Source organism: Hippopotamus amphibius, chromosome 2, assembly GCF_030028045.1.
Source record: "Hippopotamus amphibius kiboko isolate mHipAmp2 chromosome 2, mHipAmp2.hap2, whole genome shotgun sequence".
Classification (NCBI taxonomy): Eukaryota; Metazoa; Chordata; class Mammalia; order Artiodactyla; family Hippopotamidae; genus Hippopotamus; species Hippopotamus amphibius.
The window spans coordinates 81,873,097-81,887,228 of NC_080187.1; the positions used below are offsets into that span (position 1 = coordinate 81,873,097).

Here is a 14,132-nt window from a genome sequence, read left to right on the forward strand (position 1 = left end):
TAGCGCCAGAGAACCTTAGGTTTAGATCCAGCAGGTCCTCTGTGGCTCTCTCATATGCAGAGTTGAAACCACTGCATCAGAGAATCCAGGAGCCATACTCACGTGTAACCCAAACAGCTTAGTATTAGTGCTGAAGAGTAAGTTTTTATTGTTTACAATTAGCAGCTCATTATCTTGAAGACATTCTTAGCCACAAACATTCATTCTACAGTCTCTTTAAATGGACAAGAGATACATCACTAAAGGACCCAGTAACAGACCACAGTGAGGAGGAGTAATTCTGAGGGAAAAATGATCTCCCTGTGATAAGAAAACAAACCACATTCCTATAAAATTGACAAAAAATAGTAAAAAGCAAGCTTCCATTTTCTTTATTAAAAAACAAAAACCACCAACTCATGTAAAATAATCCATCAAATCATAAAAAGGAGTAGAAACATATAGTCAAGTATCAATTTAAAAAACATCAGACACTGTAATGTGTGTATATAGTCTCTTAAATAATTTAAGATTAGCTCCATATTAAACACCCAGCCTTTCTCACGCTGTTGCAAACCCAAATATTGTTCTGACTATACAATCATTATCTTTTTTAACAAAATAAAGAAGAACTCAAAAAGAACTCCTCTTAGTATTGCCATCTTAACTTTTGCTGCATTACCAGAAACAGTGCGTTTTTAAGAACTGGATCTTTCTAAGCCCATTTCGATTTTTAAAATTTCATTATTTGGTTATATTCATTGTAGAAAAATGTTAAGACATGGAAAAATATAAAGAAAATAAAAAATTTATCCAGTATCCCTCCCCCCAAATACAGTAACAAAAGAGTATATATATTTCTTTCTATTCTTTGTACATATTTATGTAGAATTTTAAAATCAGTACTGTAAAATGCTTACATATCCCCATTTCATATTATACAACGATTTCTTTAGTACATTAAATATTATGTGAAACCATGTTCAGTTGGCTGCTTCACAATCTAATTAGAGCTTACCCATGATTTACCTTCGGTTGTTGGGATATTCAGATTGTTTTGACTATTTGCTGTTAAAACTGTTATACATCCTTCTTTATACATAATTATTTGTATGTATCCTTGTTAATTTTTTTCTTTTTCTTTTTTTTATCTTTGATAATTTTTTTAAGAACTTTTATTGAGATATAGTTAACATACAATAAACTGCATATATTTAGAGTGTACAATTTGGTATCCCAATCTCCCAATTCATTCCCCCCCAACCCTCCCCGCTTTCCCCACTTGGTGTCCATGTTTGTTCTCTACATCTGTGTTTCTATTTATGCCTTGCAAACAGGTTGATGTGTACCATCTTTCTATATTTCGCATATATGTGTTAATATACGATATTTGTTTTTCTGACTCACTTCACGCTGTATCTTTGATAATTTTTTAAAGATAAATTCCTAGGAGTAAAGTAACCAGCACAAAGGGTATTTTTTAAGCCTTTTGATACATTTTACCAAACTGCCCCCCAAAAACACTGTACCAATTTACAGTCACATGAATAGTCTAAGAGCTGTTTCTTCTTCACATTCCTTGGCAACATAGGTATGTTACTGCTTACCTTTATTATTACAAATTTAATGGGGGAATGGTGAAAGGTGTCATCTTTTTTTCTAAAGTGTAAAAATTTCCTCACGTTTATTGGTTATTTGCTTTCCTTCTGTTATTTGAAGCAGTCCAAATCTTTTATTTTTTTTCTTTTATTTTTTTCCAAGTTTCTTAGATGGCATCTCTGATGTAAGCAATGTCTTGTCTTATTGCTTGTTCTTCTTTAGCAGGCAAGGGTACAAAAGCTGCATGTCTCTTCTATGTTTTCTCAAGCAGAAATTCCCCAAATGACTGGAATTAGAAAGTCACCTTGTCTTCTGAGTAGCCATGCTATTCTAATGTCTTGGTAACAAAACAGAAAACTGGGCCATTTTCTGAAAGAAAGTAGGCACAGGTTACGGGACTTTGAGCGCAACTCCTAACTATTAGTTCCTCATTCTCCTTTCATGTAAAGTGAGGCTCAGAATGTTTATGTCAGAGGACTGCTCTGATTCTCACTTATATCCACCTGCCTTTACATCCTTTAGGACATATTTTATACACCATCCCCTAGCCTGGATTGTTGTTTATGCAACCTCCATCATTTGCCTTATTCCACTGAAAAACATTGTTGAAATTTTAATGTTAGTATCTCCAATAGAATAGGAGCTTCTTCATTATAGCATCTTACATATCTGTATAAATCATAGCTTGACATATAGTGACATACAATGGGTGCTCACAAAGTGTTTCTGAAATGAATTAGTGAATTGATACACACTTCAGTGCTGAGAGAGCTGAAAATACTGCCCTGGAAGAAGGGTTTATAAATATGGTGTTCCTTAATGCTATGGAATAGAGGTCATGATTCTCAATTTTGTCTGGAGCAGCAATTCTTCATTTTCTCTTTTCCACACATTAACACTCTTAAAAAATGCATACATATAGAAACAATTTTATACACAGTTTTGGAAGCTTCACGGAAGTAAAGGAGAACGCCAGTTTCTACTATCCACACATTTTTACTTAAAAATGAAGCTGAAATAATAAATTCATTGCTTGACAAATTATCTTTAAGTTCAAGGGATTATGGTCAAAATGGGGTCAGAAACCTTAAAAAAAAAAACCACCCCAAAACACACCATCCCGTCTTGCAGGTTATAGCCTCAGCAGCAGCAAAAGTATGAGTCACATTTCCTGCTGATCAATAGTATGGTTATTTAGACAAGCCAAAGTCATGCTGCTCTATCACATTACACTCATTGTTTAGCCAAATGTAACTGTTTCTAGTTTAAAGTTACATGCTCCAATTCTTAGAACTTATTTTCTGTTCCCCTTTTGTTTTTCCTTATAATAAGGGCTGCCTATATATCAATTATGATGAAATACTTCATGGGGGGAAGGGCCGGTCATTTACTCATTAAAGACCATTTATCTCCTGGATATATAGGCTGAAATCAATGGATGAGTTTCCTGCTCCTTATGGATTTAAAGTCTAGTAGGGAAGATAGACTGCAAATGCCAATATTCCTGACTCTGCCAGTCCTCGAGGCTGAGAGGCACCTTATTACAGTGGTGTGCTGGAGCCTGCTTGTACCAGCTTGTAAAAACCTGATTATGTATCACTTCCCAGCTTACCAGTGGCTTCATGTTAGTAGCCTGAAATTGGCTGTGCAAAAGCATTTGTACCATGGCAATCAGCAAACACTACAAATCATGGCTCCTCCATACCCAGCAGCTGGCAATCTTTTACTACCAACATAGTGTTTTCTTCACACAAAAATAATGGCTCTCATTCCAGGGCTCCTTGGAGGTAATTCAGGTAGAGAAGGCTTTTATGAACTTTTGAAATCCTCCCTCAACTACTTGTCATAGGACCTAAGAGGAGAGATGTGTTCGAGGAGACCTCAGGATATGCTAGGTACCCTCTTTGGATACTAGGTGAATGTAACATCTGATCAATTTCAGGCAACTCCTTGTCCAAGGTGGTTAATTAAGAGTCACAAGATGTCCAGATAAAAACACACATCTCTGAGCTCAACACTCAGTTCAAATTATGTTCTGGGAATTAATATTAGAGTTGAAAAGCTACCAGTCTGCAACCCATCACGTTTATCACTAATTACTGTCTTAGTTTGATGCAACGTTAACCATAAATAAACATTACCTGGCACCATTCTGTTATTGCTATGTTAGTGTTTTAGCCTTAAAGGCTGGCAGTACTTTGCATGGATCTGCCAAAGAGAAAACAGCCTTGTCTGCAGTGTAACTCATGTACAGAGCAAACACTACCAATCTTCTGAAGTAAAACTTGAGGATATACTGCAAAGTAAGACAATGTCAAGAACCTGGTAGACTAGATAATAAAACTCTCCCCACCTCAACTTTTTTTTTTTTAATTGGAATATAATTGCTTTACACTCTTGTACCAGTTTTTGAGGTACACGAAGGTCAATCATCTGTATTTATACACATATCCCTGTATCCCCCCCTCCCTCGACTCCCCTACCCCACCTCAACTTTTATTGCTCTTGCATTACTAGTCAAAATATATATCTATTCCATTTATGGTTAGTATCATAGTAAATGGCATGAAAACTTATAGAAAACATATAGTCTAGTATAAAATACAAGGAGATGGACCAAGGGTGAAATGCAAATTAGAGAAAAAGGCAGCTGAGGTGTCTATGGAAGTGTCTGCTTACAGACCGCTAAGGACACTTACCCTCATGTTATGGAGGGTTTCTGACCATTCCATGGATCCTATCTGAGGTATGGTAGTGAGAAGTAAACTTTTGGCTTTATTGGCATTTTCTTTCAGGGTCTTTAAGACCCGGTCCACCGAAACCTAGAGAAATAAGAGCACAGGACATTACCAGCAATTTAAAATTCCACTGCTTTTCACAGAACATTTTCCTGAATTCCTACCTGATCTGTTGAAGTCAGTTTACTCCAGTTTCAATCCCCTGAACCCAAGTTCTGCATTTATCAGCGGAGAGATCTTGGAGAAACCCCAATGCTTTTTCTCTGAAAAGCACTGCTGGTTTTCAGTATGGCGTCTGAGAAACTTTCTCAGGTATATAATATGTTAGCATGGCCTAGAAAGATTGTGGCTCTTCTCCTTATGTCCACAGAATGGATTCCAGTTTTAAAACTGTTGCTATACTGGATAAGTCTGAAGAGAAGCACATTTCTCTTTAGAGAAGTCTTCCAGCTAATAAAGAAAAATGATGGAATCAAAGTATCAACCATTTCTGCAGTCCCAGTGAATTAATGGATGGGCTGTTAACATCACAAAATCAAAAAGCCAAACCAAACAAAGAAACAATCCACTTTACTAAGCTTCCTTGGGGATTATGATGACCCAATCTGGTCAAATCTCTAGATCTTGCTGCCAATTTACAGAAAATACACAGCACTGAGAAACTGGATAAACCACCCTAAGGAGATGATTTCAGCAATTCAGACTGTGGGAAACTCTACGGGACAAATGACCTGGTTTCTTTTAAAAACACCTGGAAGAAAAAAATCAGTTATGCTACTTGAGATAACTAGAAAATTGAACTCTGCCTGGATATATTAAGGAATTATTGTTGGAATGTGATAACGGTAATGTGGTTATATTAAATGTCTCCTAAAATGTTTATGGATAAAATTATGGATCAGAGTATAGATGAAATATGATTAGCCTTAAGTTGCTATGTTTATGATTGAAGCTGGATGTTGGATTTATGGAAGCTCATACCACTGTCTGCTTCTGTGTATGACTGAAATTGCTTCACAAAGAAGCTGAAAAACGTTGTGTATAAAACATAAACAGAAAGAGTCCCTGTCCTGCTTCCACCATGCTTAGAAGAAACCCAGGATTCAGGGGCACAATGATTACACCTTTCTATTTCCTGGAGTATCAAGTCCAGACCCCTCCCACAACATCAAGATGTGTTTAGAACAAAATGATGAGCACTGCGGCAGAGGGGAGTCCATCACTGTGGGAGGGGATCACAGCACAAGGCAGTGACCAGCTGGGTGCCTGCCAGGTATGCATCTTCAAATGCAGGGGTCAGGAAACATCCAAGAGATTTACCATGTGTTTTGTTATTTTCCTCACACTTTGTGACTAATATATATAGATTCTGACCTCCTTTTCCTCTTTGTTTCTGCTGTTGTGCTCCACCCAAAATGTCCTTTCTACTAACTTTCTTACAATAAATTCTAACTTTCTGTTCAATATCCACCTTAAATCTCAAAAGTTTTCTTCAAAAACTACTCCCCGTCCTCCATTCCATCATACCTACCAGCTGATGACCACCCTCTTAGGAGCCAGCACTATACCAGTTGCTCTACATTTATCATATGGTTTAATTCTCCTAATAACCCTGCAAGGTCAGAAATGTAACTAAACAACCCCACCCATATGAACGGATTAAATAACTTGCCCAAAATTACAAGTAAAAAGAACAACAAGAATCTGGAGAAGGGTTGAGGCAACTCTGAAACCTTTTTTGCCGTGCCAGGCTGCACATCTGGTTTAAAGCACAATGACACACATAGCTGACTGAGATGATGCCATCTTTGTCTATGCTTTCCTTGTGGCATTTAATATTATTTGCTTTCGTGCCTTACCACTTACACAGAGCTTAGTTTTTTTTTTTTTTGCTTTTAACTGAAGTAGCTCCAACTGACTATTTTCCAAACCTCATGTGGCCTACTAAACGAAAGCACCATTAGCTCTGCAAAGGAGACAAATGTTACTAGACTGAGCAGAAAGCCATAGGCAGGAAGCAATCTGCTCTCGGGGAGTGGCAGAGGCTGGAGTCTCCTATTAATTGGAAGCAGCTTTTCAACATCATGAGGCTGAGCTGTCCCTTAGGTGACTAAAGCTGCCAAGTCAGAGACTTTGTTGGGTCAGGATTGGCAAATCTCTTACATAACAAACATCCTAGTAGTTAGCAACAGTTATTGCACTGAGGAGTCAGAATAAGACATTCATGCAAAGATTCTGTGTTCATCTATGATACAAACTCCATACCCATGGATGGAGGCAACTAGAATATCTTACTCCATTTTACATAAAATTGGTTGGTGAAACAAGCAGCCTGAGATGGTGGTATGGTCCCCGTGGAGAACATGTCACCTCCCCTAAATGTGTTCAGAACCGCCACCCCCGTACTTCTTCCTTCAGAATTTCTTGGCTGTAGTTTTGTCCCTTTCTCTTTTTAAAATGAGATAAATGACAAGACAAATGATCTGGTTTCTTCAAGTAAAATGCAAGGAATGAAAAGGGAGGAGAATATTACATTAAAAGATTTAAGAGGCATATCATTCAAATGCAATGTGTGGATTACAAGGGATCCTGATTTGAACAGTTAAAAACTATGAAATGAGGGAAAATGTGACAAATCTGGACATTTGATTATATTAAGGAATTAATATTTTTTCATACAACAATGGTGTTGTGATTTTAAGAAATTATTTTATTTTAAAAGAGAGGCCTTTTAGAAAAATTTACTTCTAAATAATGAGGGTAGGGGAGAGAAAAGTGGATGGGGCATATAAATAAAACAAGATTTGCCGCGGCTGATAATCATGGAAAGCTGGGTGATGGGTAACTGGGGGTTCATTATACTAGACTCTACTTCTGTAGATGTTCACAATTTTCCACAAAGAAAATATTTGTTTTGGAAGCCTGACCTCAGTGGCCCAGTGTCCTCAAATACCAGCTGGATCTTGCTGTCTTTCCTGCCTAAAAACCCTCATTGACCTCCCATCTGAAATCCTTACACAGTCTACATGGCCCTGCCTCCCTCTTCCCCCTCCTCTCAGTATGATGACCACCTTTCCCATCACACTTAAACCAGGAAGGCTTCCTGGATTTCAAGTATTTGGTTGGGCCAATTTGATATGTACTTCTGTATCTTACCACACTATTTCTTTATAACCCCAGGCCTTCTCACATTGGTTTGCTTGACCTCTACCCAGCCCCTCAAAAGCCAGAATGTTGACTCCTTATGGACTAGTCTGTCTGCTGTCATATTCTATACCAAGCACAATACCCAGCCATGGTAGGTTAAACAGACAGATATAAATACAGAGTCCACTTACCAAGAAGAGGTACATAATAGTAGGGTTTTCACCCTACATAATAAGCAGTAGCACAGCATAAAGAACTTACAACCAAGAGTCTTTATCCTTAAAGTAAGGGCCAAGTCTCAATATAATTCCCAACACACCTACATGTTTATAATGTACTGTTCCCTGTTGATCCTTGGATAAAAGTGCCTTTTTGTTCTTTATGAAGATTTTTGTTCTTGTCTTCCAATGGGAACTAGAGAAAAAATCTGGTAATACCTAATGACAATGTATAAAAAGCTGACTTTAAAACCTGATAGAAAGATACTTTCTGGAACTAATGTAATATAGACAAAAAGTTAAGACACTCTTACTGGCTCACATGGCACAGGGAAACGCAGGCGATACACGTTCTAGAGAGAATTCCACCTACCACTTCCTCATGCTCCTTCCAGCAATCATAATCTGTTGCCATGGCGATACTTGCGTAGCAAATTCCAGCCTCCTTAGCAAGAACCACCTCTGGAACTGTGGTCATGTTGATAACATCCGCCCCCCAGGTTTGGAACATGATGCTCTCTGCCCGGGAGCTAAAACGAGGTCCCTCAATTGTGATCATTGTCCCTTTTGAGTGACTCCGGAGTCCTAGCTTCTTAGCGGTCTCTATGAGGACCTAGAACAGAAAGAACCAAACTCAAAACATAAAAACAGAAGTTCAACTTGATTTATTTTTTCCCTGATACTTTAAAAGATTGTTACTATAAATACCTAGTACCTGCAGGCCCTCAAAGAGTACCTGGGAGATCACAGAAGGGTGTTTCCTAGACCTTTACCTACTTACACAATGCTCTGTCCTGCCCCAGCCCCTAGCATACAGCTACAAGAGCGAACAGTGAGCTTTTTCTATACATCTGTTTACATGCTTTAATCTCACTTCTTAACAGCTTTAAGTGACTATCATGGATTGTGAATGTGGACTTGAGTCTGAGCTCTTAACCTCCAAGGCTACACTAAGGGGTCCTCCTCATTCACATCTCAGAGATGTGTATAGTAAACTGTTTCCAAGCTCCTTGGAACTCATTCTCATTGCTCTTTTGTACAAAGCCTGAGGGCTTTTGTGAAAGCTTTTTGAGGGTAGAAAGTGGTTTCATAATCTTCTGCCTGTTGCCTCTCTAAAGACATACAGCAAAAAACAGAACAGGGCTGTGGTCATTCCTTCTATCCAGAGAGAAACTTCTCTTGGCATCCCTTTAGAGGCAAAGCCACACATGAGTTTAGAAACATTATTTAAAAATTTGATCACTTTTTCTAGTGTCTAATAATGTACATCTAATCTAATTTCATTTTTTTCTTAGTCTGTGCTTAAACATTCTTTTTTAATTAAAAAAAATTAGTCTTTTAAACTTAACTGTTAAAGCACTGCCAAGAATTCACTTACTCTTATGTATGTCCTAGTTTTTTCATCTGTAAAATGGAATAATATTGTATAACTCAGAGATACTGTGAAGATTAAATAAGCGCCCAACACAATATATAACTGCTTAACTGGTCTTCTAATTAACACTGGCAGCTTCTACACATTTCCCAAATAATTGGTCAAGGTTTCTAGGATACTATATATAAAACTGAGTGACTCAAAGTCAACAGACAGCTCCAACCTAGGCCAAAGTCTTGCCTGCACATGTCTGAACCACATAAGCAAATTAACCTATTTCCTTAAAAAAACATATTATGATATGGCAATAGGAGAAAGAATTTTAACAAGAGCCTCGTCAACTCCAAATTTAGAACTGTGACAAGCCCTAGCCAATGACTAGTTGATGCTACATCATGTTTATTTATCCTATACATGCTGAAAATATTATGCTAAATCAAAACTTTTCCTTAAGGAGTATAGGTATAAATACAAGGGCTTATTAAATCACGCTTTCCCCTGCTGCCCTTCCCACCCCTGACTTTCAAAATTAAGACGTAACCACCTCAGTCCTGTCTTCATTAAATGTCTTTAAAAATCCCAAATAACTGAGCTGTATGTCTTGGCCAAACTTCAGAGTGCCTCTAGAGACATGCGAGGGACGATGAGGACGATGGCACGCCAGTGGCAGCGGCATATACGTCCTCACTATCAGCCTGGGCGGCGGGCGCCACGACCGGGAGCAGGAAGCAGAGGCGTATGGGCGTGGACCAGCCAGTGACAGGCGCTGGGGTCTTGCCACCTGGACCAGCACTTTGCACCCCCACATGAGCAGATCACACCATCGTAAGGTGCCAGAAATACAAACTACAACTGAGAGGTCTCCTTAATGTGTCAGGACTTTCAAAGAATTTGTTTCATATTACCTTTCGACTACAAGTGACACTATTTTTGGAACAGGTAATACTTGCACACAGTACAAAATGTAAACATTACAAAAGGATATTATTCTGTGACAAGTGTTTCTTCTACCTGTGTGCTAGCAACCCAGTTTCCCCAGGGGAAACCACTGTTACCAGTTCTTTGGTCAACTTTCCAGAAACACTCAATTTGCACATAAATATTTTCATATATATCTCTTTTATATACATATATTTCAACACAAATGGTAAGATATAGCACAACCATCATGTACCTTGCTTGCCACTTGACAGTTCATCTTGACACTCTGTCGTCGGCACACAAAAGACCACAGTGATGTTGAAAGTTAAAGTGATAATTACCAAGGGGCAACACCACCGATATTTTAAAATCCCTTTTAGGATACATAAGAATAAAGTAATATTCTGAAGGCCTTATTTTTCCCATTTTCTTAAACTGCCTTCCCCAGCACTCTTTTAAACTTACGTGAGGGTCCTTAGCTTGGCTAGACTAATAATAGCTGAATTAATTCAGTCTCAAGGGAGGCCAAACTGCATCACTGGAAACTATCACCCAGCCACCACATTTACATGTGCTCTGCATACATCATTAGCACTTCCCTTACCCACCTCTACTCCTAGTACCCAAGTCACTGGGGCAATACTTCAGATTTCCTACGATCATGCACAGTCTCTCCTTAGTCTATTTCTCCTCAAGCTGCCCCCATTTTGAAGTGGACAAAAATGTTATACACATCTAACTTCCCCGGAGAACAAATTTATTATGTGGACAGATCTGTGTTTCAGACTAACATTGTTCTGATATATTCTGCTGATAACTACCCAGGGACATACACAGTTGCTCCTTGAATAACACAGTTTTGAATTGTGTGGTCTACTCATACATGGATTTTTTTCCAGTAAATTCATACTACAGTACTATACAATCTGTGGTTGGCTGAATCCTTGGAGGCAGAACTGTAGGTGTGGAGGGCCAATTGTAAAGTTATACTCAGACTTTCAACTGCATAGTAGGTCGGTGCCCCTAACCCCCCACATTGTTCAAGGGTCAAACATATATTTAAACTCATACTTAAAACAACCTGTCCTCCTCTTTTTTTTTTTAAAAGAAGTAAAAAATGTGCTTTCACAGAAGTCACAGAGAATCAACATGCAGTGATATATCTGAAATGGCTCCCCCCAATGCCTGGCTTTGGATTCTAGAATTTTGAGCCCAGAGTGAGGTTAAGGTGCCCTAGCTGTTAACTGTAAGGAACCTAGTTTTACATGATTATGCAAGGCTGTACATATATCTACTTTCCACATTCAGGTGTTAAGATTATCTGACTGATAAACATGTTTAGGTGTTTGTATTGTCTAAGTTATTTTATACAGTAGATTTTACTAGGCAATTTGCCTCTGACAGTACTTCTGACCTACTGGGTTGCACCTGACTTTCAAATCTTGGATTATAAGAAATGTACCATAGACAGACTTTTAAATTGTGGCAGCCATTTTTATTCTCTGAAAGCTAAGGCTGGGATTCCTCACTTTATACCACCACTGGCTTTTGTAGGGCTGCCCCTTTAGTCCTGAGATCTTAGTGTGATCCTGGAGAGGAGGCTGGACAGTAACAGCCAAACTCAGCTCGAAGGCAAATGATGCCAATCTGACAATTTATAGATTATTAATAATTTAATTCATAAAAGCAGTTGATAGTCACTGGATGTCTTATAACTGACAAGCATCACTCAAAGCAGTTTATAAGTAAATAACTCTTTTATCCCTCACAATCCTGTGAGGTACATGTTATCATTACCTTACTTTACAAATGAGGAAACCAAAGGCCGAGGTTTTGGTCCATAGGCACACAACAATTAAGTTGAAGAGTAAAGACCTGATCAAAAGAAATCTGGTTCCAGATTGTATACTCTGAACATATTATGCTACCCTAAATTATTTTAAAAGGTATCCTGACAGCAAAATCAAAACTTATTTAAAAAAAAAAAAAAAGGTAGGTTGTAACTTTGATGATTTTGCTTACAAATGACTGAGAGTAGTGGAGGCATTACTAGCAAAGGGAAACAACTCTTCATAAAACGCTGCATAAGCAGCAAGCGGGAGAAGGGAAGAGAGACCACATGCTTGGCCAGTTAGTCTACCTCTAGATGCCACCCCAAGCCCTCATGATTTATTCTGGTGCACTTTCCAGAATGATGACCGACCTCTCTGGTTTTAGGGCAGAATGGCTCAGCCATTGGAATATGGCACACTCCTCGGGCACAGGAATGATTCCCATCATAGAAGGTCTGGAGCCTTCTAGTAGTCCTGCAAAATAAAGTAAAAAAGGTTATTTTTTAAAAAGCCACCACTCTGGGGCTGGTAATCTGTTGTACCTAGGTCAGTTTCTTGGTCCTCACTCTAGAATCAATAGTTCTGGATAAGCTGAAGGAAACTGTTATCTATCATCTTAGATGTAGAGGATTGTATAGTGAACTCCATATATACCTATTACTTAGGTTCAACAATTTCCTAAATTTTGTCAAACTTGCTTTCATCTGTTACAAATCCCAGACTTTGTTACTTCACCCCTATTTAAGTGACCAAAATATATGGAGTATTTTCCATGGCAGTGTCATTACAGCTGATAAAAATGACATTAATTCCTCAGTATCACCTAATATATAGACAGACCATGGGCAAATTTTCCTGGTCTCCTCAAAAAAAAAAAAAAAAAAAAAAAAAAAATCTTTTTTTACGCCATTGCTTGGTTAGTTTCATGTTCCAAACACAGTCCAAACTTTGCATTTGATTGCCCTGTCACTAAATTGAGAGTAATTCCTGCCCTGTACCCTCAACCTTATTTTTTCATGCCTTTGACACAGTGAAGAAAGCAGCCATTCATCCAGCTCCACATTTTGGAGTCATCTGTCTCTTTGTTCCCTTGCTTAAGCTTGTGTGTCTACCCGCCAGAATTAATTCTAAAGTCTCAGGAAAGTTCTAAAGTAAACTTTTTCATAAAACATTTCTGAATCCGTAAGAAAGAGGCTAAAATTAACACAGTGCCAAGTCACCCAGCAACTTCTCTCTCAAAGTTTTCAGAATAAAGCACTTTCTATGTCCATTAGACTGTTCTAAACTTGAACTCATGAGTAATATCGAAGAGTCCCCATTTTCCTAGAGTGGGGAGAGCAGGGGAGGATGGGGCAAGGGAAAACCCAACAGCTGAAGGTACATCATTTCATTTCTACTTCTTGGGGTGGGAGGGTAGGGGACAGCATGAAGAAATATTCTGGTTCAGTTTACACAGCTGGCATGTCCACCTATCAAAGTTAAGCTGTTACTTCCTCCCCATCACATATTAAACAGTGACACTAGCTGGCACCAAAACCATCTCGCTCAGAGATTAGGCCTCAGAGCTTGGGAGGAATGAAAACCCAGTCTGTGCTCCTCTCAACCCCTTGTCATACGTGTCTTAAGGGAAAGTCTAAGTTAACCCCAAAGCAATTCCAGATGGGGTTGAAGAACAGGTCAAATGACTCTTCCAGCCTGTGTAAACAGAGGCTTTTCTCCTTTTGTAAAACTAACTAATATAGTAGTGCCACATATTTCGGCTTTGGCTTGGTTTCAGCCTTCAATGAGTCAAGTATTAGCAAAAATCCTATTTACAACCATGATTAAATGTGAAAAAGGGCCATAAAACCCTTCAGTGGCTATACCCCAATAGGCATCTATGCAATAACACTCCCATCTAATCTGTCTCTATCCCTCTCTATCTCCATCTCTTCTTTGCCTAATCACTCCTCTCTCTGTTCTGAACATTTACCTTAAGACCTAATACGTATTAGTTATTCCTTATGTTATGCTATATGCATGTGATACTAACTGCCTACAGTTTTAATTCCCTCTCAAATGGAACATTTTACATTTTTCTCTTTAAACAAAGTTCCCTAACCCCCACCTCTAAGACTTACAGCAAACCAGCGTATCTTTGTGACTCTTCATTTTCCAGTTATAAAACGTAGTGTTTATCCACCCATTTGTAAGAATGCTATAAAAATTAAGTCAGCCCTCATGTCCAGATTTCCCACATCAGCTCAGAACTGAGGTCTGGGCTAGAGACTGAATTAGGAGTCAGTACCAAGGACAAGCTGTAGCTGAGAATGGGGCCTCAGAG

General features: G+C 38.5%; 1 protein-coding gene across 1 annotated transcript in view; it reads right to left on the reverse strand.

Annotated features, from left to right (window-relative positions):
* Nucleotides 1–355: 355 nt before the first annotated feature.
* The window catches only part of MTAP (methylthioadenosine phosphorylase), a 44,424-nt gene continuing 30,647 nt past the window's right edge, over nt 356–14,132 (reverse strand). Inside the window, exons 5-8 of the mRNA XM_057722335.1 lie at nt 12,181–12,283; nt 8,055–8,294; nt 4,278–4,400; nt 356–1,947 (exon numbers count right to left, since the gene is read on the reverse strand). Coding sequence (XP_057578318.1) covers nt 1,909–1,947; nt 4,278–4,400; nt 8,055–8,294; nt 12,181–12,283 — 505 coding nt within the window. The 3' untranslated portion in view covers nt 356–1,908. The remainder of the gene's footprint in view (nt 1,948–4,277; nt 4,401–8,054; nt 8,295–12,180; nt 12,284–14,132) is intronic.